The sequence below is a fragment of the Cygnus atratus genome, chromosome 3 (genome assembly GCF_013377495.2).
Source record: "Cygnus atratus isolate AKBS03 ecotype Queensland, Australia chromosome 3, CAtr_DNAZoo_HiC_assembly, whole genome shotgun sequence".
NCBI classification, from domain to species: domain Eukaryota; kingdom Metazoa; phylum Chordata; class Aves; order Anseriformes; family Anatidae; genus Cygnus; species Cygnus atratus.
In genome coordinates this window covers 88,520,155-88,542,529 of record NC_066364.1, presented here as the reverse complement: position 1 = coordinate 88,542,529, position 22,375 = coordinate 88,520,155, and the positions used below count along the sequence as shown (strand labels likewise).

The window sequence follows — 22,375 nt, the reverse complement described above, 5'->3', positions numbered from 1 at the left end:
ATATAAAGATAGAAGGTAGAGATCTGTGCTTGCTGTGTCTGCACCACTTATAAGCTGTAAGATCCCACTCTCAGCTCATTCCCCAGTTCTGATTTCTGTCCATGGATCTTTCAAAAACACAGAGCAATTTTCATAACCAATCTTGGACTTATTTTCTCTTTCTTTTCTGCCTGTTTTCCCTGTCCTTCTCCAACCATATTAGCAGTGCAAGGCTTGTCGTTTGCCTTTGGTTTTGTGGCTCAGGAAATACCTTTTCACCACAAAGGTTAGACAAAAGACCATCTTCAGTCTGGTCAAGCCCAGTTCGCACCATTCTTTTTAAGTCTATATTGGATCATGCCTATGTCCCAGATTTTTCACCTGTCTTATAATATTGCCATAAGGTGTGACTGTCTTGTGGTAGCAGTAGGAGGAAGCCCTTTTGCACACGTGGCTGATCCTACATAAAAACCCTTTGCCTGCATAACTTATTTTGTTAGGGGAACCAGCATAAGGTGCAATAGCAAACGTGTCTCTTAGCTGGTATAAATTGAATGTGCTGTAGCTAAATGACACATTTGTAGCACTGAGCTGACCTCTTCTCCACAGCTGATTTTTTCATGTGTGCCATAGTTTAGTGTAATACATAGAACAAAGTGGGGGTCATTGTCTCGCACTTTCTCCTTTCTCCTTTCTCCTGGGGAAATTATTCTACCATCAAGTTGTTCTGGTTTAAAAGCCATTGTGGCCTGTTTGCCTTCTGTGCTCCTCTTACCATTTTTACCCTCCTCTACGTCTGCTCCCTGAGACCTCCCAGCAGACCGTCTCTTTCTCTGTAGTCCTATTAGCCTTACTCTATTTTGCCAGATCATTGCATCCATCAGCCTGGACTAACCCTTCCATAATCACACTAATCATGGAAATATTCCTTTCCAGCCTCCTCCTGGGGCCAGGGGCTGCCCATCTGTGCTCAGCTCGACACAGAGCCTCAGCGGTGCTGCAGCAGCGGCGTGTGCCCTCCTCAAGCAGCCAGGCAGCCTCGGGGAGGAGGTTTGAGAAGATGCAGCTGACCATCCCCTGTCCTTCCCTGCAGATAACACCTGCCGCTTCGAGGACGAGAAGATCTGTGGCTTCGTGCAGGACAAGATGGACAACTTTGACTGGACGCGGCAGAACGCCCTGACACAGAACCCCAAGCGCACCGTCAACACGGGGCCCCCCACAGACATCAGCGGTACACCGGAGGGTAGGCACACTTCTGGGTTTCTTCTGGCTCAGCCGTGGATGCGAGGCACACACCACTGCTCTTTTGGAGTCCTGAGGCTCTGGGAGCCGGCGGAGCGCTGATCTGCTTTCCGCACACACGCTTCTCCTCCGCGCAGGGTGCAGGGAGCCGGCGGTTAATTTGCATGTTACTGATTGGCACTAAACACACAATTAAAGCGCCCACGACTTTATTTAAGGGAATAGTGTGAGCATTAGTTCTTGTTACCAGCTAATTGCCTACTGCCTAATGTCCTTGTCCTGTCTGATGCTTGTTTTGAAGTCAAAAAAGGATAAACAAGTAGGAGAACATTTCTAACACCTAGAAATCACCCTGCTGGTTTTAGACAACTGTTTCTTCAAAGAAGGTTTCAGTGGGGTAACCAGATCTCCTCAGTATTAAACAGCAGCATGAGGAATGAGGCTGGGGGAGGTGACACTCACCAGGTGCCTCACCCCTGGCTGGAGGAGAATGGTGTTATGTACTGCTCACACGAGCTGTGCATGGGGTACACGCTCCAGATTTAGCTGGATATTACTTTTCCCTTTCTGTAATAAGGAAAGTAAATTTGTATGCAAGCACAACTCTCTGAACTCAGAAAAAAATGGGAAACATCCAGTGGCCAGCTAAGGAAATGGCTTTTTCCGTTAGTGTTCAGTATGCCAGCCTGATCCAGCATTGAAAATGATGCCAACAAATTAAGTAGCTAATCTATTCCTCCCTGGGTTGTTAGCAACTACTTTGGTATTGTTCTCTTTAGATAACAACATTGTTTAGGCCAAATGTATTGAATGCTCTCTCCTTCTGCTTGAGGCCGAGAAATTAGGCTGGATTGGTTTCACCATCCCCTTTCTGCTTTCCTTCTTGCCAGCCAGCTCTGGGGCTCCTTGTGCTGCAGGAGCAAGGCTCATTTTGCCCCCAAACAGACGTGTGCATGCATGTTAAGGGACTCATCTGCTGCATGAACTCACATGGGGTCTGCTGATGCCCATCTCTCCTGCTCTCCCCCAAATACATCAGGTGGAGGGAGAACACCTGCAGATATTCTAGGAATGTTTCTGGCTGGGATCACAATTGAATGGGAAGAGCAAGGCCATGTCTCTCGGAGGAGGAGTTGTCTCCCAGCCTACAGCATCCCCTCACTTGCAGGGCAGGAGATGCAGTGTGTGCTGCCTTTCCCCACCTTTCCCTCTCCTTGTGTAGGTTATTACATGTTCATCGAGGCATCTCGGCCCAGGGTGACGGGAGACAAAGCCCGGCTGATCAGCCCCCTCTACAACATTACGGCCAAGTACTACTGTGTCTCCTTCTACTACCACATGTACGGCAAGCACATCGGTGAGTACCGTCTGGGAATGGGTGGCCCCAGCCTGGATCAGGGTGTTGGGGAAGACCTCCAGCCCCAGCTTCACCAGCCACGACTGCAGCCAGCGATTTGGGTGGGTGGGAGACTCGCTCCAGTGCTCAAAGCAGCAGGATGGTCTTCAGATGGTTGTCCCTTACCCACAGCTTAGCAGTGCTAGGATTGTGTGCCTGCTGCAGCCTGTCCTCGGGACAGTTTCCTGAAGTCAACCATCACCCCTTCCCCTCTGGTTCGTGCCTTCTCTGGCACAGGGCCCCCTTGCCTTCCACAAAAAAAGAGCATTGCAGCCGCGTTCATGTGCTTCTCCCTCACATGGCCACAGCCACCTTGCTCTAGACAATGGGTTGTCAGAGGAGGTGGAGGCACTTTGTGGGACCGGAGGGCTCTGTGGTGGCCGCAGCTATTTTGGAATGGTCAGGATGCATGTGCCGGGGCAAAGCTCTGCCAAGGGGCTCCCTGCTCTCCCTGGCTCCTTCCTCTCCAACCGTAAGCCTACGAGCGCAGCGAGCACCACGGAAGTGCCTGGCACACTAATGAGTTTCCATATCCAGTCAAGGAGCAATTGCTAATTCGTCACCTCTTGATTATAATTTCATTAATTTGAATAATAGATGCACTCTTCCCACAGCACGCTGGGTTATTAATCACCTGCTGGACTGGAGCCTGACTGAAAAATCAGGGCCCAGGCAGGAATGTGTCCGCCCTTCAATAAACGGGGTTAATTAACAGCTCTCTGCCTCAGCACCATGGATGGCATTGGGAGGGAGCACACTCCCGAGTCCGGCCATCACGTCCCTGTGCATGTGTGGCTGAGCAGAGAGTTAAAGCTGTAAAATCTTCTTGTCTCGGTGGGGGCTAGGCTGAAACCCTGACCCTGTGGGTGCCAGCGGTAAGGGATGGATTGCGGTTCACCGAGCAGGTCTCCATCTCTGTCTTTGCTATGAGGACCTGTGTTTGCTTTCTGCAGTCAGAGGTGTTTTCTGCTAGGTCAGAGGTGTTTCCACATACCTGTATTTCTCCTGCAGATGGGCTGCTCTGCTCTGCCTTCATGCTGGCAGGTTACTCAGGCAGAGCACTGTCGGTAGAGGTTGACAGCAAGTTTTCCTGGGCTTGCTTAGCTGACAGAATCCAGCCATTAACGCTGGCTGGCAAATTCCCTTTTCTCTGCCATTTTCCTTTGTGGTCAGTTGGCTTTGCTGCCTAATGCCCACATGTCCTGGCATTTTTGTAAGGGATTTAGGTATTTGTGATTACAATCAAGGGTGGCACGGACCAATGGGGAGAAGTGGGAGACTGACAAGGAAAAAAGAGGTGAAGGGAGAAGACCTCCTCTTGCTTTGTTTCCTTTAGGAATACAGCTGTGTATCCCATTTCCAAGTTCATTTCACTGGGAAAGTAAAAGTATTGGAAGAGAGCTTTGTGTGACAGCATTCACGTGGTTTGTCCAGAGACGGTGTGGACTGGGCATGCTATGGAATCAATTCATGACTGATTTTTGGCTTTTAACATTTTAACTCTTCACCCATTTTCTTTATCCACAAATTGCCCAGAGCAAAATATACGGTTAAGCTGAAGACCTCGGGAAGCTGCCAAGTGCTATTTGTATTTCCCAGCTTCAGGTGCCTTCTATATGAGTTGATTTTTCCTTTATGTTGTTGTCCCTGCCTGTTTCCCATTTCCCCCTGGATGCACAAAGGGGCTGTTAAATTTGTCTGAGGTAAATAGACTGTTTAATACTATGCGATGATTTTCCAGGGTGGGTGCTGCTGAGCCGAGAGCGAATAAATTATTTAAAAATTAGACTGATTAGATAGAGTCAGAATGAAGGAGAAAAAAATGAGGGACAGTTCTTTACTCTTGGGCTATGGAAGATGTGCTTTGGTCTAGGAAACCCACAATATATCCATCTGTAATTTGAAATTCAGTCCCTTGTATCCACACATGAATGAACCCACATTTGGGACGCCCTCTGTTCCAACAGCAGGTCTAATGGCTCAATCTGCCTTTCTAATGCATGTTGGATACTCCCTGGCTTGTTTTGCTTGTGTGAAGGTTGTGAAATCCAGCTAGAAACCTTTAGCTTGTTTGGATGGTGCCAATCTCGACGCCCTTGGTGGCTGAAGTCCTCTGAGATCCCCCTGTGGAAGTGGCAGCCTGCCTGAGGGCAAAGCAAGCTTCTTCAGCTTGTTGCCACCTTCCTCTTTAGCCCCTGGCTGGAGAAGAGGAGAGTCACCCTCAGATACAGCCCCCCTTGCTAGGACTCCTGCCAAATGAAGGGACAGACCCTTGCCTCCTACCTGTATCACGTAAGTGTCGATATGAAGGCAAAGATGGGGTGGCCACCGCCCTGGGCCACGTCCATATCGCTTCCCATATAGCCACCTGTCCCCAGTGTCTGCAGACCCATCCCTTACCCCTGTGCCACCTAGTGTCAGCCCAGTCCTACCAAGCCAGAAGACCAGCCCTGCTGAATCAGCCATATCAGATGGCTCCTGATGACAAACAGTGCCAGCAAGAGGACATCTCTCAGCTCAAGCCTCTCATAGCAGCTCCAGCTCCATCGTGGAGCCAACTGAAGCTCTGTCACTATGAAAGGAAGCCATATAAAACCCCGACATTTATTTATTTTTTTAATAACCCTTTTATTACCCTTTTCCCCCTCTACAGAACTTGAAAGCTGGTTTACTCTCACAATTTGACTATAAAATATCCATAGCCATCCAGGCAAATCTTCCCTGGGAGAGTTTTCAGACACTACTCGTTTATAATAGATATGACGAAAGAGAGAAACAGAATATAAATGGAGCGTTTGTAGCCGTGGTATAAAATATTCAGCGGCTAGCAGAGCAGGATGATGTTGAATATCTTGCAGCAGATGAGAGAGCAGGGTGAAGGGGAGCTCCCTGGAGGCAATTCCCATTCTTCTGGAGTTATTTGGTCATCGTTTTTCCTTCCTTTGCACCCCTCCAGAGCAAGCATTCGCATTGCCCTACAATCCTGCCAGCCCAAACAAGAAAATCAGGAGGAGGAGAAAGAAAGAAATATGGTTTCCATCAGACATTCAAGAACAAGGGTGCCTTGTTTGTGGCAGGTGCAGCTATGTCAAATGAGGAATTGCTTGCTTTGCACCTTCCTTCAGGAGAGGAAGCTAGCCACAGCAGGCAGTGACCAGTTATCAAGTGCAACTCTTTATCAAGTTGGCCTGGTGAGTCAGCCTTGAAGCTGGGGACAGATCCCCACATGCTTCCGCCATCAGGCTTTTCCTCCCTTCCCAGAGTCTGCCTACTAGGGGGATGCTTGCAGGGGGTACCCATGTGCTAGCAGTGATATCGAGTGTACCCAAACAGCAAATTTTTAGCCTCCTTTTTATTTGTGAGCTTACTGGCAGACCCTTTCCAAACTATTTTTGCTGTGCTTTTAAAGAACTCATGACTGCACAGAGGCTTATAACATGGGGTTTCTGAAAGGGGAGAAGGCAAAGACCCCTCCTTGCCCTGGGGTGTCTCCCAAGCTGGGAATGTTCATCTGCTTCCCCTAGTAAAACTGGCAGGTCCTGGGCTTCGAGAGCCAGGCCTGGTTAAACACAACGTCTGAAGATCCTGCTCTTGGTTTTCAGTTTTGTAGTTCAAGCCTCTTATCTGCACTAGCAGTGCCACAGACTTACCTTGGCAAGTCCCACTTCCAGAAATCAGAGAAGAAACTTATTTTCTGAGATGCATCCAAGATCTATGCAAAACCTGGAGAGTTACAGGTGCTGTTGTTCCAGCTTAGTGCTGATACAGACCCTATCTGATCACACCAGCTAAGCCTGGCCTGTGTATAATCAGGATGGGAAGCTTTCAGTGAAATTGTAAACTACTGTGAGGAACAGTGTTTGGGACTGATTAAAAGGGATTTTAGTTCCAAGTCAGTAGAAACAATGAGCTCTGATCACACCACTTGCCACAGCATCCAAGTTCAAGAAATCCATAAGCTGTTTTACCAGGGTAATAGGTTTGTGGGCTGGTGGTGTCACCACTGACACCCTCCTGCTGATCAGGAAACGCAGACAGGAAGGCCTGCCAAACTGAATTGCTGCTTCACTTCTTCGACTCAAATAATGCAGCTAGTGCAAAGGTGTGTCTGAGAGGTCGTGGTGGATGAATGCAATAGGGGACAATATTTGCAGGGATACCTGCCATGGTTGCTTCTTGTTTCTGACAAGTGGCAGTAGTAAGAGAGGTGTTAGGTCACACAAATTGACAAGTACTAGCTATGTCAATGTAAAAGTGCCCTGAACCATGAAGAAGTCCTTTTTGTAATATTCAACATCTCAGCTCCCTCGTTCCCACCCAAACCCCATGGATAAATGCATTCTGTTGGTTAGGCATACAGCACCATGCTACCGCATGCAGTTATACAGGTACCACCCTGGAGGTAGCTGCATTGTGCTGGAGATACAAAGTTTGCCTAATATAAGACTGCAAAATTAATTAAATCCATGCCATTGTGACCAGTGCAGTATTTCTACGCTGTAGAGATTACATCACTGGATTGATTGAGGGGAGGCTGATTTTCCTAATGAGTGTGATTCACTTCCCTCAAGGCTCTTGAAAACAACTTGCAGTTAGAGCTAAGTGAACAATTTGTGATGAAAAAATGTATTCAATTTTTTTATACCCTTTCTTTTTCCACTTATTCAAATGGGTTCTTGGCTTTACTCATTCATCCATCAATAGATGTGTATTTAACTAATGTTCCGTGCAGTCGTCAAGCAGCTTGCTGTGGGCTACGGTATGGACCCTTTGGATAGACTGTGGTCTCTTCTGATAGTATCTGCTCAGTTCTTTTGGAAGTTAGTCAAATACCATGATCACGAGCAAGGATTATAAATACCTGGCAAGGTAACTACGTATTTGTAAAGTGTCATTCAAGCTCTGTGGGTTCAATACAGTGGCTCTGAACCAAAGGCTGTTGAAGTCATTGCTTTTCTAAAGACTTCAGTGAGCTTTGGATTAAAGCCATAGATCTAAAGATTATTAAGGCCAGATGGGACCAATATATCATCTAATCAAAGTTCCTGCATAACCAAGGGCAGACAACTCCCTTCAGTTACTCTTGCTGGAACCCAGTAAATAACAGGTGTCTACAGCTTGATTGGATGTTTACTTTACAAACAGCACTGACAGTATGCTTGACACAGCTTACAGATGTGGGACTGACATGTCCCTAGCCCAAAGAGCTTGACGTGTAAAGCTGAAGAAGACTTGGAGAGGGAGAAAAGGGAGTCATATATGTGTTGGCTGTTATATGTCCTGTTTATTCCATGAACAGCGTGTCTTCGTGTTGATGCAGGCATTCTGCTATTACCTCGAATCCGTGTGCACCGATCCCCACCTTTCCTTGCCCCCCGCCCCATCAGTGCATCACTGAATCAAGTTCTCAGGGCAGATAGCCACTGAAATGTTGCCTTCTTCAGAAGTCCACTTCTGCTGATTTTCCAGTCATGATCTAACCATGCTCCTGATACAGAATTTGTTGGAGAGAATGTCAGGCACAGATCACTGACACCAATTCATTTGCAGGTGCCCTGAATCCTCACAGATCATCTTTGCTCCTGCTTACCTGATTTAAGTCACTGTTACTTGTCGTGTGGGAAGCTGCTACAATCCCCCTTCCCTTCCTCCAGGCTCTGAGCAAAGCATCTTCCATTCAGAGTTGGCTCACAGCAGCTGCAGCCATGTGCAAAGCTGAGTAAGGATAAACTGCAACCTGATCATCTCCTGAACAATCAGGTGTTGTATCAATTATTCAGACTCTGAAATTACTAGATACAAGCATTACAGAGGCTTAAGAGAAAATGGGAGCTCTAAGTGCCTATCTGGATTCTTCGTTAGCACTTCCAGGTCACTCTTTCATTCTCCATGGAGCATCAACTATATCTCCAGTGCCTAGTTTCATACTTGTACAAGTGGAGGCTGAAGCTGGTCATTCCAGGTGCACCCCCAGAGACCCCCCAGGTGCTCTGACTGGATAAAGTTGGGGGGCAGTGGACAAAACTATCTTGCACTACCTGTGCAACCATCCCAGCCTGTTCTTGAACTTCAGCAAGACTTAATTGTGTGACATGCATTGAAGTGCTTCCCAGAAAATCCAAAAATGTTCAACAAGTGTCAGCCATCACCACTGCTTCCAGGAGTGACTGCCTCTCCCAAAGAGAGCTCCACAGAGGTGACAGGCACCCCAGCACCTGAACTGCTGGAGTTTGCACATCCTGGTTGGGAGCCTCACCATTTCAGCCTCTCCCCAGTAAGTTTTTGGGGGAAATTATAGCCAGGCATGAAATGGGAAGGGAGTCTGTGGTTATAATAATCCATCCCACCTCAAAGCTGGGAACACAGCCTGCTCAACAGCCTTCTTACAGTGCCTGAAGAGGACACTATCCTCCCTACTTCCCATGCCCTAAACATCCCCCTCTTCGGGTCAGACAGAGGAGGAGGCCAGAGAGCAGCTTTTGAGCAGAGTCTTCAGTTCAAGAGGAAGAATACTCGATCTCAGCTGCTCATCCCTGCTGTCTTGCCTGCTTTGGCACTGCACTAACACAGCCCATCTGCTGCAAGCCCTGCAGACGTGCAGCTGCCCTGTGCTTGGCTCCCGGGCGATGATGGGGAAATAGGCTGTTAATAGGGACAGAGAAGAGACAGTGTAAGTAAATCTGCTTCTGCAGGGGTTTTGTCAGGAAGCCTCCCCACAACACCACTTGTATCCTGGGGGCTCTGAGAGGCTCCTTCCCCTCTGACCAAGGTCTTTGTGAAGCCTGCCCGCAGAAGGGATGCAAGTGCTCTTTTAAACCTGGCAGTGTCTGTGCAGCAGGCTTCCATTTCAGCTAGTCAGAGAGCTGAGCACAGTGCGCGCTCTCAGCCCGTGAGCTGGGAACAAGAGTTGCACAGAGGGGCCAGCTGCCTCTGGTGGCAGAGAGGAAAGGGTCAGTTATCAAAGCTGGGGGAAGAGAGGGGTCTGCCTGGAGGCATCTGGGCATATCGCGAAACAGAGGGTGAGCAAGGAGCAGGCAGACCTCACAGCAACTCTGGTTCACTCTGCTTCTTCATTCTGCAGAATTGGTGGGAAAAGTCAATTACGCGTCATATCCTTCGTGCTATGCTCCTTGTACTTCCATTTTCCCTTAGGCCGACCTCTTCTTGCTAAGGTCTCCTTCTGGGTACCACCAGATACAGCAACAGTGAAAGGAAAGGAGCTGTTTGGCTGCCTTCAGACAGCTGTGTCCCAGAAAATGTCTGAGGGGAAGAAAGACAGGATGCTGTAGCTCACTTGTCTGAGGCACAGAGCATGTACAATGATCCAATCCCTGGGCTGGCCAGCCCTGCTGCCTTTGGGTAGTTCTTCACAGACACCTCACCAGAGTAGGTCTGAAACCCTGCCTTATGCTTGGCCTATGTAATGAGAAGTTGTGGTCTGGCATCTGTCCTCGGCAAGGCCTTAGGACCGTAATCTAGACAGTGTGTTCTGGGGTTTGAGATGAATTTAGGTGCTCTCCTCTATGGTGCTCGACCAGGAGATCTCATCTATGGTGCTCAACACCATGAGTGTGGTAAGGGATTCAGGCTGCCAGGTCCTGGCCCTGCTCACAACAAGAACAGTAAGGTTGGCACGTCTGATAAAGACCAACACAGTCTGTCTTCTACTCAGGACAACCAGGAGCCTGACCCCACCAAACCACCCTCCGGACCTCCTTTTGGGCCCTAGAAGAGCCCCATCCAGACTTACCAAGCCCCAGTGCCGGTGGCTTTGCTAGCAGCTGAAGCTGGGATCAGCCTTGCTTTGCATCATGTGTCCCATAAGGGTTAATTCATGTGTTTTCCATCCCTTTGCCCCACATGCCCACCATAAATAGTGCAGCAATAGTCCCACAATTGCTCATTTAATTAAGGGAGAGATGATACTGTGTTTGGGAGGATTAAGGCCACACTAAAGGCCAAAGAGACAGCAGGGCCAGGCTGCTTTGCTGCCCATGTTGCATGGAGGGAGTCAGGGCTTTGCAGGTAAATCCCAGCTGGCACATCCCATCCTGCTTTCTGGGAGCCTGAGATAAGCAGCAGCATTCATTCCAGTGCTGGGTTCATGGGGCTTCCCCTGTGTTGACTGAGGCAGAGGCAGCTGTGACCCTGCTGAGCTTCTAGCTCTGATCTTACCCCTTGGTTACCTTTTCCCATACCCTGTTGAAATCAAACGTGCCCTCTCTCTGCCACAGCCAGCTTTCCCTGACCAGCCACTTTGTACCTTTAGGACATCTTCCCTCCTGACAGAATTTCAATGAGGTTTTGTTTGGTGTGGTTTTTTTTATTTTTAAGAAAAAAAAAAAAAAAGAAAAAAAAAAGAGAGAGAAAAAAAAGAATTTCATCCAAATGTCCAGTATGTCTAGTTTATCTGCTCCTGCTGTCTAGGTAGAAGCAGTGGCTATGGAAACATGATAGACTTCTCCACTCCATTCTCATAGCTGGATGGGTGAAAGAAGGGCTGCACAGCTGCATTTAGAGAAGGACATACCTCCTCCTGCTCTGTGACTTTTGGCAGGCTACATCCTGTGTGTGTTTGGTTGTTGTTGGTTTTTATTGGGGATCTCTGCTAGAAGCAAAATGGCAGGCTGGACAAGGGGTGGAACAATCACTAGAAATAGAATTCTGCTCTCAAAATGTCCGGGCTATGTCCATCTCTCTCCTTCATAGGCTGTAGAGATGGGGAGGTCCCCGAGGATGCACATCCTTAGCCTTTACAAGGATCCCTGGATAAAGGCAGGTCTGGGGTATAGTACAATGGGAGACACTTCAGACAAATATGTGTTTTTTCTTGTAGTGCAAATCCCTCCCCTTATGGGCTTAAGGTATTTCCTGAGGGGGATGCATGGAGGGGGCAGTAGTAAGGCAGGATGAACCCCTGTGGGAATCTCCATCTCGTGATGGAGCACCTTCATGCAGGAATGGGGACAACAGCCCCCACGGGGTTGGTAGCGAGCCAAGAGACTGCCCAGTCCCATTGCTGTGGGTCAATGACCACCTCTTTGGGAAAGTGTTTGTGTCCTCTCAGCTGAGGCTGGGAAGAGCAAGATCTGGGGAGGCTGCGTGGTCCCCGTGAGCTGAGCACACTCTCTCCCCACTGGGCTTGGCAAGAGACAGGGATGCAGGTGTTTGGAGATTTGTTCAGCTCCAGATGTGGCTCGTTTCCTGCTTTTTTTTTATTCCTGCCAATGTGCACATTGCTATGGTGGCTCTGGTGCTGGGCACAGGTGGGTGGCAGCAGCAGGGTGAGCTGGCACCCAGGAGCAGAGCTGGTGCCCAAGTGGCATTCAGGGCTTGTGGAAATGGAGCAGGGCTTGAGGTTGGGAGTGAAACACCCCAACTGTCCTGTGCAGAAGGACATAGCCTGTCCACGTTATCCCCTGCAACATGTTTTAAGTACTGGAAAGGGGTGTTGTTGAGCAAGATGGCATGATGAATCAGATGTGGAGTTGGCGAAATGCCTGAGGACTCCTGCTTCTCGTCTTTTAGATGCCAGACTCTGGACCCTCCCTCTGCTCTATTCTGGCTGCATATTAGATGGGCCTTTGTTCTTCTGAGACAGCATTAATTTGACTTTGTGGAGTGTAGAGATTTCTTTTTCCTGTTTTTGAATTTCTTAATCCACATCCTCTTGTCCACGTGTAGGAAAGCCTGTTACTGGTCACAAACAACCTCTGAGGGAATTTTCCATGAAGAGGGATGGCAGGACTTTTCTTTGTACACACGGCTTCAGAAATGGATGTCTTGTACCATTCATCTTTATGTGCCAACACTTTCTCTAATTAGACTGTGGATCAAATGAGCAAAGGAACTCAAGCGTAGCTCCACTGCAAGTCTGCTCCTACCATATCACCATCTGCTCTCCATGCACACAGGCAGGTGGGGATATCCTGGAGAGAAGGAGGTGTAGCTGTAGCTTGCCCACTCCCCTCCCGTTAGCGCTTCCACTCCTCATTACATAAGGTAGGCACAACCATGCCATTGCATTTACCCCACTGCCTGCATGCCCCAGGTCCCTTTCCATCCAGCATGTAACCCTCAGGTTGCCAGCCACGTGTCCACTTTGCCTTTTTGCAGTTTTATTGCTTCTCTGCTGGTCCGTTCCCTCCATCCCAACATTCATAAACATGCCAGGCAGGTCAGACAGTGATGGACCATAGATCAGTCTGTGCAATTGGCTTTGCCATGTCAGGGGATGCTGCTTCAAGCCCATCCTCATTTGATGGTGGTTTAGGAGGTCAGGGGTGGAGATGTGTTTGTTTCTTTGATTTTTAAATCCACAGTAAAATCCAAGAAAATTCCCTGTAGTGAGATATAAATGATTTTCACAGGTTTGCTGTAGGGGAAACATTGCCAATCAAAACTTACTATATTGATGTTTATCCTCAGAAAGTCCCAGCCACAGCAGGGAACTGGAGACTTTGATTCCCCCAATCCTTTTCATCAGAGTCTCCCCAGCATAATGAAGCTGAAAGAGAACATCCCATAGCAATTAGCAGGCCTGTGACACAGCACTGAACATGCTCAGTCTCTCTAAAGCTAAAGGGGATACCTTGTGAATAGAGCTGGGATAGCCCTGCTTTCCAAACTGTGACCAAGACTCAGTTTATTCGGTATTGATGAGCTCCCTGAACTTTCCTGCTTTGTAGTTACTGAAGGAGTGGAAGGGGTCTCTGTCCACCCTGCGAGTGGACACGGGGAACCCTGCACACCAAGCTGGGATCAGTTAAAGACACGTTGAGATAAGGTTTCTGTGTAACCAGGGGTGGAAGAAGCTGAAGGGCTTTAACTGTCTTATTCCGCATATATTAATGTATGAAGCATCATTAGAGACTGTGAAGGAATAAATACATCCTATCATGGCATGAAGGCAACTCACATTCCTTGAAATTATGACTCAGTACAAGCTGATATTATTTCCCTGTCTCTATCTGTGCTACGATTGTTTTTCCACTCTCTGCTTCCTGGCTCTCGGAGCAGTAACTTTCCCCCACAGCACTGTAACTGAGAACACAAGCCTGACACGGACTGCTTTTCATTAACATCCATTTAAATGAGAGGGGGAGAGAGGCAGAGGCGTGTATTTGTTCTGGGGATTATGAGCTGTAATAAATTCTTTCTGGGGACTTTTGTTCACTCCTGGGATTTGCCTGCACTAAGCTTTGGGCTTCAGTTTGCGATCAGTAGTGTTACACTAAACCACACTTAAGGAAGTGTTCAAAGCCCCTGTTTGAAAGGTAAGAGCTCTTCTCTCTATGGTCTGGCTTTAGACCTCATATTAGGTCTGCAAATGACTCTGCCAGGCTGCATAGTGTCCCAGTCCTCTCCACACTGGACATCTCCTGCCACGATTCAGATTCTGCATCTCTTCTCAGTTTGTCTTGCATGCAGTTGTAATGCCCTGGGAATTTCCATGGGGCTCCAAGCCCTGGATTCCCCTCTCTGACCAGCTTCAGTTGGGTGCCAAGCCCAAACTGTGGCTGCAGCCAGGACTTCATAGTTCATAGAGACTGGGATCACCCGGTCCCAGAGCGGGGATGCTGCAGGAAAGTGGCAGGGAGCCGTGGTGAGATCAGCCTGAGCCTGCAGCATCCCCTGCTCCTGGCTGTGAATCCTGACAAGCTTCCCGATGCAGCCCACGGAGCTCTGCCTGGCACAGCACCCTGCCTCCCAGCGCACAGCGTTGTCTTCCCTTCGCTTTATGGCTGCTCTTGCCCCGTGCCTTCCCCACCAACCTCATAAACTGAGCTGTGTGCCCAACTCTGCATGCAGCAGCCTTTTCCCACCCCATGTTCACCTTCTCAGCTGCACCGCAGAGAGCCCTGGAGGCAACCTCTGACTGCTTGGCCACCCCACACATTCTGTGCCCATGGCATTGCCCCTGCAGACCCTTCCAGCTCTTCCAGATCCACGCTGCTTTTCAGTGTGACAGTGAAGTCCCTATCCCATGGAAACTGAGAGGAGACCTTTTCTTCTTGTGAGAAGGTAACATTTAAAGGCATCCCTTGGGCTACCCTATCTGGCAGCCCAGCTGGTGCTCTTTTGTGTGCATGCCACTCTTGAAATGCCAGCTTTGGTCTTAAAGGGAGCCAGCAGAAGGCAGGGCTCGCTCCCACTGTAATTGATTCCTCATCGCTCCTCACTGGCCTTTATTCTCCCTTTTGTTTGGGAAGAAGGAATAATACAGATTACAAGAGAAATGTGAAGACTGCCTTGTTTGGGGAGAGGTAACAACAGGATTGCGGGCATCCTGGGATTTCTCTTGTGTTTGCCTGCCTCTGGTCAGCTGGAGAGATTCGGCAGCAGATAGATGGCCCGTCTTTGTGTGTGCCCTTAGGAAATGCCAGGCACATCTGATGGAGGAGACGGGGAAAGGGCGATGGCTAAACAGGCTAAACAAATAGGTGACAAAACTGGCCAGCTGGATTTGGACTCTGATACAAGAAACTGGATATGAATTTAGTACAAAAACAGACAAAAGACTTGGCTGCAACAGCTGGCACCGGAGAACATCCCACAAGGGCCTTTCACATCTCCACTGATAGAGGAATGGGGGTTAGAGAGTAGGTCCTACTTTGGTTTTTCTCCTCCTTTGACTATTGGAAAGGCAGAAGAGCTCAAGTATTCCTGTTCTCTAGTATATTCTTTCTCAGGTCTTAGAGCACTCGTAAAACATTTGATGTTTCTGAATTCCCCTCTCAGCCAGTGAATGTTATTATCCCTCTTCATTACCTTCATCATGTCATGTCAGCGGATAAGGGGAATAAAGCACAGAGGCTGAAAGCAGTTTGCTAAGGATCATGTGGCCAGTTAGTGTCACAGCTGTGAATGAGGTCCACGATCCCTGTGCATGAGTGGCCCGTATTGTCCACCTTCTGCACAGTGGCATTTGGGTGCTGAGTTTCTGCTCCAGGAGGAGCATCTTTGGGATCTTACAAGCATCAGGTTTGGCCTGAACTTGTGTGTCATGCTGAAAGCTACACAGGGTATGAGCAGAGTTAATTAGGTTTGAGAGGGGCATTGCCAGATTGCACAGAGGTGGGTGTGGGGAGGTGTGGGTTCACCAGGGGGTCAGGAGCTATGGACATCGATATCTCCACCTTCCATTCTAGCCAGAGCCTTCGTCTACTTCCTGCGTAAGGATTCTGATGTAAGTAGGATCCTGGAACAACATCTGGTGCTAGGGCAGTGGGCTGCACCCAAAGCTTTCCCTTGGAAAACACAAAGCCCTGCAGCACTTGTTCCATCACGGAGCTGCCTTTCAGGCCAGACTGAAAAACAGAGATAAACTCTGAGCAATTAGAGAGATGGCTTGGGGCTTTCTGTAGTGCAGGACTGCTAAGTTAGATGGCTCTGCCTGTAGCTCACTTCTGAATGTTCATTTCCAGGCACTTTCATCCCAGGATATATGCCATTAAGCTGGATTGGCAGACTGTGGCAGACAGACGCACAGAGGAAAGGACTAAAGCAGAAGACTTGTGCAATCTTTAACAGCTACGATACTGTCAGCCCAGCTCATATGGGACAGGGGCTTCACCCCTGTTTAGTTTGAAGGCCTAGAGAGTCCCTGCCATGTCTCCCAGAAGCACATTCCCAGTGACAGTGTTACTGGAGAAGGGAGGTTTTGTGGTTCTTTCCCAGCCTTGGGGAGGCTTTGTAACTTAGCTGGGATTGCACGTAGGCTACAAGCAGCAGATCTGATGCCCTTTGCACCTCTGACTGATTTATAAGACAGTCATGGACATGTTGCTTGGCTGTTTTGACCTTCAGTTTTTAACGTGTAGACAGGGATGGTGAAACATTGCATTTTGTGGGCAGACAGGGGAGCTTCCTTTCCAATTGCAAACCGCTTGAAGAGTGCCTGCTCGTGTTCAGTATAGTTCTACTAGGGAATTTGGAGGCCAAAAGGTTGAAACTTTTTCTCCTCTCGCTGCAAGGACAGTGAGCTGTCAGCCAGGAAATGCTCAGGCTCAGTTTGGGTTCAGGCCAGGTATTCACAGCCAGTACTTTGGGGGCACTGATTTGCATTCCAGATGCTTCTCTGGGTCCTTTTCTCTCTCTCCTTCTCTTTTATCCTAGAGCACCAAAGTTCATTTGCCGCCTGATTTGTCCTAGCGCTGGCTGCTCAGCCAGGCTCTGGTGCAGCAGATCCTAGCTGCAAGTCACCGAATGAGGTTAGAATAGACAGCGGTTGTTTTTAATCCGTGCTTGCTGGCAGCTCCACATTAATTCTTCATTCTCTCTCAGTTCCTCACCTCACCAGCTCTGGCCTCTGTAATTAGCTCCTCTGAACACACTCTGGCTGACATTGATCTATGGGGTTGCATAGATCCTGTGTGGGCCATCGGTTTGGCCACAGGCCCCAGTGAGGACCAGGTATCCTTCCTAGTGAGACTTCCCTGAAGCTCCAGAGGTAAAGGAGGACACCAAGAAGCCAGTGGCTCAAATCTGGTTTTGCCAGAGGCTCCTGTGGTGACTTCTGTCATCCTAGGCATCCTGCTTCCAGGAGGGAGATCCTGCTCTCTTGCCTCTGTGTCCCTGAGCTCGCACAGTGCCAGCTGATCCCAAGAGAGAAACAAGTTATTTCTCTCCTCACCTTGGGTTGTGGTGTGCATCCCAGCTGGGAAACTCAGAACCACTGGGGAAAGGAATTTGATAGCGGGATATTTCCAGGCAGAAGGATGTTTCCCCGCTTTCTCTTATTCACCTTTGGCTTGCAGGAATTGGAAGGGGGGTGTTAGCTCTGCGGGCTGGTCAGATGCATCCCAGGTGGTGAGATGTCCACCAGATGACAGGAGGAAGCCCTCCTTCCCTGCGGACACTGCAGTCCTGCCCTCTTCCTGGTTGGTCAGGCCTTCGTCTACTTTTCTCAGCCAGCATTAATGCTAGAGCTTCTGAATATTTCCAGTCAATGACCGTGCCCGTCTTTTCTCAGTTCACTAAATTATACACATATTTCATTCTTTTAACCTTTTCTTGTAAGTCAGCCATTCAGAATCTAAACATTTAATCATCTTTATTGTGCATCTCTGAACTCCCTGTGATGTATCTCGCTCTCTGACAGCCAGGCACTTGACAGGGGTACTTCCATGTCCTTGTCCTTCACACAGTAACCCCAGGGCTGACGTGACAAGAAGAATTTCAGGGTATTGTATAGGAAGGAGGTTATCTAGGAAAGCCTCTTTCCCTATCCCTTCACCTGATGGTTCCCTGCTGCCTCTCAGAAAAGCACACCAGGTGGGAAAGCGACATCCCAAGCACAGACAGACAAAGGACACCTAAGTAAAGGCTGTTATTGCTTCTCTGCTCTCAGAGGTAATACGTCTGGGTATGGAGACCAGAAACACTGATGAACAACCGTAGAGTCGTGATTGATTTTTTTGGTTCACCAGCTGAATTGAAAAAAAAATAATAAAAAAAAAAGTGTTTCAGTTCAACCCCAAACGAATGTTTAAAAATGTTTTCATAAAAGGAAAAAAAAAAAAAACAGTCAGCTGGGGAAGATTGCTGAAAAGACACTATAGGAAGGTAAACAGTTTCATTTGTGGGTGGAGTGTAGGGGGGGTGTGACACTTTTCAAAGCAAAAACTGGAAACGCTTTGAGATTTGTTGGCTTTGTTTTTGTTTTAATGGCAGACAAAACCTTGGGGGAATTGTTTTGATTGCAAGGGCCTAAAGCCAGTGCTGATTCACGGAATGTTTGCGTCCCCCTGAAACGTGGGGGCTGGGATGGGAGGCAAGTGGCTGCTGAGGGCACTGGTCACAATTCTAATAGCCAGAGCAAGGAGAAGGCTACAGGCTGCATGTGCCAGGTGTTAGTGGTGAATGCGGAGGGGGGAACGTGTGTCCTGGCCTCCCCAGTTCAAGTGGGATGTGGAGGAACTGGTGTGGGTCCACTGGAGAGGCATCAGGCTGGTCAAGGGCCAGGAACACATGTCCTGGAGAAGAGAGGTTGAAGGAGCTGGACTTGCTCAGCCTGGCAAAGAGGAGGCTGCTATCAGTTCTTGGCCCCCAACTATTTGAAGGGCAACTACAAAGATAACTGGTCCAAACTCTTACCGGTAGTATCTGACAATATAACAGGGAACAGTGGCCACACGTGGCAGCATTGGGGGTTCATGTTGGACATTCAGAAAAGCTGTTGTCCTCAGAGAATTTCAAGACCTGGCCAGACAAAACCATGCTGCTCTGATCTAGAGCTGGAAATAGCTTCAGGCAGGAGGTTGAACAGGACCCCTCTGGAAGTCCCTTGTAGCAAGCCTTTCTGCCACCCATTTCTTGTGCAAGACCACATTGGCCATGCCACAGACTCTTTCTTCCTCATCAGCTCTTCTCTGTCTTTATCAGGCTCTGTATCCTCCCTTGGATAGCCCAGGTAGATGAAATATTGCCAGTGGGACATTCAGGTCAACCCAGGAGAAAGAGCTACGCCAAGGGTCAGCCCATCGGGCTGGGTTTCCTGCATGCCCCATGTCACCAGCGCCCGGTTTCTCCCCTACAGGCTCCTTGAATCTGCTGGTTCGCGTGCGGAACAAGCGGGCCATCGACACCCAGGTGTGGTCACTCAGCGGGAACCGGGGGAACATGTGGCAGCAAGCACACGTGCCCATCAACCCGCCAGGACCCTTCCAGGTAAGTTAGGGCCAACACCAAGGAGCTGCCTGCCACCTACCCTATCCATGTGCCATGGCCCATAGGACATCTCCCAGCACAGGTCTACCTCCATGGCATGGGGGCTGGTCAGGCATGGGGAGGGCACGTGGGAGCTCTGCACCCTCAGGGTTGCTGGAGCTAATTAGTGGAAATCAGAGGTGACAGCGCTGGAGGTTTCTCATAGCGTGTCTTACAAGAGCCCACCCCCACGATGCCTCTGGTTTAGGACCATAGGACAGCCTGTGAATGTGAACTGGGCATGCTGTATCTGCTCATCATTTATGAGTAACAGACAAGTGTGTGGCTTTGTTACTGGGTGTTTTATTGCAGGTGCCTTTGCCCAACAGGCTACTTGGCTGTCGTAGGGTTGTTTGTGAGAGCTGGGGCTGTGCAGGCTGGTAAGATGTGGTACTGTGGCAAAATGCCCAGTACGCTTTTGGGTACTGTAAAATAATAAATAAGGATTTAGTTACTCTTGTGAGTGCTATTCAGTGCTGGTTTTGCTCGTGTAACATACTAAATAAAGCAAAACTCTACATGCTCATTTTTTTACTCTGCAGACGCTCAGCAAACAGGGGTTGGCCCACTAAGCTATGGGGCTCAGCCCTCCAAATCCTGTGAGTGCTGGAGAAATAGGGGGAGTTGTTCACTGGGGGACTGGTAAGGGTTGGTCTGTGCCCTGCTCGTCCCTGCAGAGCCCTGCAGTGAGGCTGTTCCACCTGCGTGGGAAGGGAGCAGGTCCTCTGCAGCTTCACAGGGGGCTCTGCCCCGTGCTCTGGTTGCAGATCATCTTTGAAGGCGTCCGGGGCACGAGCTACGAGGGGGACATTGCCATCGATGATGTCACTCTGAAAAAGGGGGACTGTCCGAGGAAGCCAATTGGACCAAACAAGGGTGAGAGTGTGTGTGCCTCAGGGGACAACCAGCCAGTGGGAGTGCATACGTGAATGCATGTGCTAAGGATGTGCAGCTCATTTCAAAGCACATGTACTGGTGGGACCCAACAAGATGGTCAACTCCACCAACAGAAGATAGGAGAGGCCCTGTCAAACCCTTGAACTCATTCTTTATAGCAGTGAGTCAGCAAGAGCTCAGAGGAACAGCTGGATCCTGTAGGAGCTGTGCTGCCAGACTCCAGCATGCTGAAGTCCATGCCAATCGGTTGGGTTGGGTGTGTCACCCCCAGGCCACTAAAATCTTCTGCAATATCTCATTTCCTAGAAGCCCTAGGTATGGCAGCTTTGGAAAGGCAAAGTGCTAAAGGGCTTCTGCAGGGTTAAGTCAACCTTTATCCAGGAAAAAAAAATCTGCCTCTTGTGGCCTGGAGCAAGAAGGGCTGTGCTTCTTCCCATTGCTCTCTGAGCAGAGAGACATGGCCAGGCAGGGAATCACATGAGTGATGGGAGCAAGCTACCTGAGCTGAATATCACCTCCCTCCTTATCCTGACAATGGTGTTTAGCTAACATCCACATTTTTCTGGTGCCAGCTTTCCAGAAAATGAGACAGCCCCATCTCACTGAGGTCGAAGCCGTAGCAAGGTGCACAACCAGTATGCAGGTGTTAGTCCCTGGGTAGGAGTCACTGGTGTGTCTCATGCCTTAGTCCTGCCTGTGCCCTCAGTAACATGCCCCAGGTAGGCAGGAGAGCTGATGTCCACTGTATGCAAGCCAGAGATTTGCAAGCAAGGTTTGATTTGTTTTATTCATTTTTAAAGGAAAAAGAAAATAAAATGTTGAGAAAGAGTTCCTGTTAACAATTTTCTTAGTTCCAAAGGTAGAGGGGAAAACAAAACAGACAGAACACCCCAAAAATGTCCAAATTTCCAGTGCAGTTAAAGATCTGTTTCAGCCTAGCATGGCCAAACTTTAACCAAACCACAAGCAGAACTTTTTCTTTGGCTCAGGTTGAATCTTCTGAGGAAGAGAGGAGGGATGGATTGCAAAAGTAACCAAGATTCAGCATTTTTACCCATGCTGGAAAGGAAATAAAATTGGGAAGCCTTGAAAATGTCCAGGGAAGGGTATAAAGACCTTTCATTAGATCTGAGATGTGCTTTGTGGTTTGGGGTGGGAGGAGAGGCTGTGACGCTGATGTGCACTGATGTGTTTGATGAGGTCTGTCTCTGTCCCATCACTAATTCTCTTTCTCTCTCCTTGGCTGGCAGCGGTTGCTCTTCCAGGAAGCGGTGTCCCAGCCCTGCACAGCCCTTGTCTTTGCGGCCCATTGACTTTCTTCCTTTACGTGCTGCTCAGATGATGGCAAGCGAGCGCTCCTGTCTTCGGACCGAGACATTCCTACTCCTTTCCTACTCAGCCACCTCTGCTCCTCTTCCTCCCCTCCTCACTGGCACACCAAAGTGTCCATACGTTACCAAAGACTGACAGGCATGACCACGCAAAGGGATCTGGTTCAGAACTGGAGCACTCCTTGAGAAAGTCGTAATGTCTAAAACAAAATTAAAAAATAAAGACAAGTTTTTTTTAAAAGCACGTGCACAAGAGAGTGAGAGAAAGAGAGGAAGGAAGGAAAGAAACAGAAAAACAGGAAAGAAGGAATGAAAGACAAAAAATAGGAATGAAGAAATGTGAAGAGCAAATAAAGGAGGAAAAAAACCACCCCCATGTTTCCTTGGGAATGTCGGACAGGGCTTCCTCAGGGAAGTGGGAACTTGTTTTAAACAAACAAACAAACAAAAAATATATTAAAGCACAAATTTCTACCAGAACAGTTACCTTCTTTACTGCAGAGCCCACGGCTTCGTGGATGACACACCGCAGTGCTCCCCTCGGCGCCCCGTGCTCCCCTGCTGGCTGGGGCTGCCCTGCAGCATCGCAGTGGCAGCCCCACGTGCCGGCATCCGGAGCACCTTGCCTCGTCCGCATGTGCTTCAGTGTCTCCATCCACCCACATCCTCCAGGCTCCCATGTATTTAATTGCCCCCCGTGTGGTTTGCTTTGGCTCGCGCTGCCGTCCTTTCCCCACCTCTCTGTGCTTCTCGCCCGGCAGCCTGAAGAAGACGGAGCAGGAATGGACCCATCCCATGGACCGTACTGAGGGGTGGA

The 22,375-nt window shown here is 49.0% G+C and overlaps 1 protein-coding gene across 1 annotated transcript in view; it reads left to right on the top strand.

Annotated features, from left to right (window-relative positions):
- The window catches only part of MDGA1 (MAM domain containing glycosylphosphatidylinositol anchor 1), a 134,940-nt gene extending 113,371 nt beyond the window's left edge, over positions 1 to 21,569 (top strand). The window contains exons 13-17 of the mRNA XM_035560656.2: positions 1,073 to 1,225; positions 2,447 to 2,581; positions 19,161 to 19,291; positions 20,098 to 20,206; positions 21,478 to 21,569. Of these exons, the coding sequence (XP_035416549.1) occupies positions 1,073 to 1,225; positions 2,447 to 2,581; positions 19,161 to 19,291; positions 20,098 to 20,206; positions 21,478 to 21,569 (620 nt within the window). The remainder of the gene's footprint in view (positions 1 to 1,072; positions 1,226 to 2,446; positions 2,582 to 19,160; positions 19,292 to 20,097; positions 20,207 to 21,477) is intronic.
- Positions 21,570 to 22,375: the final 806 nt, after the last annotated feature.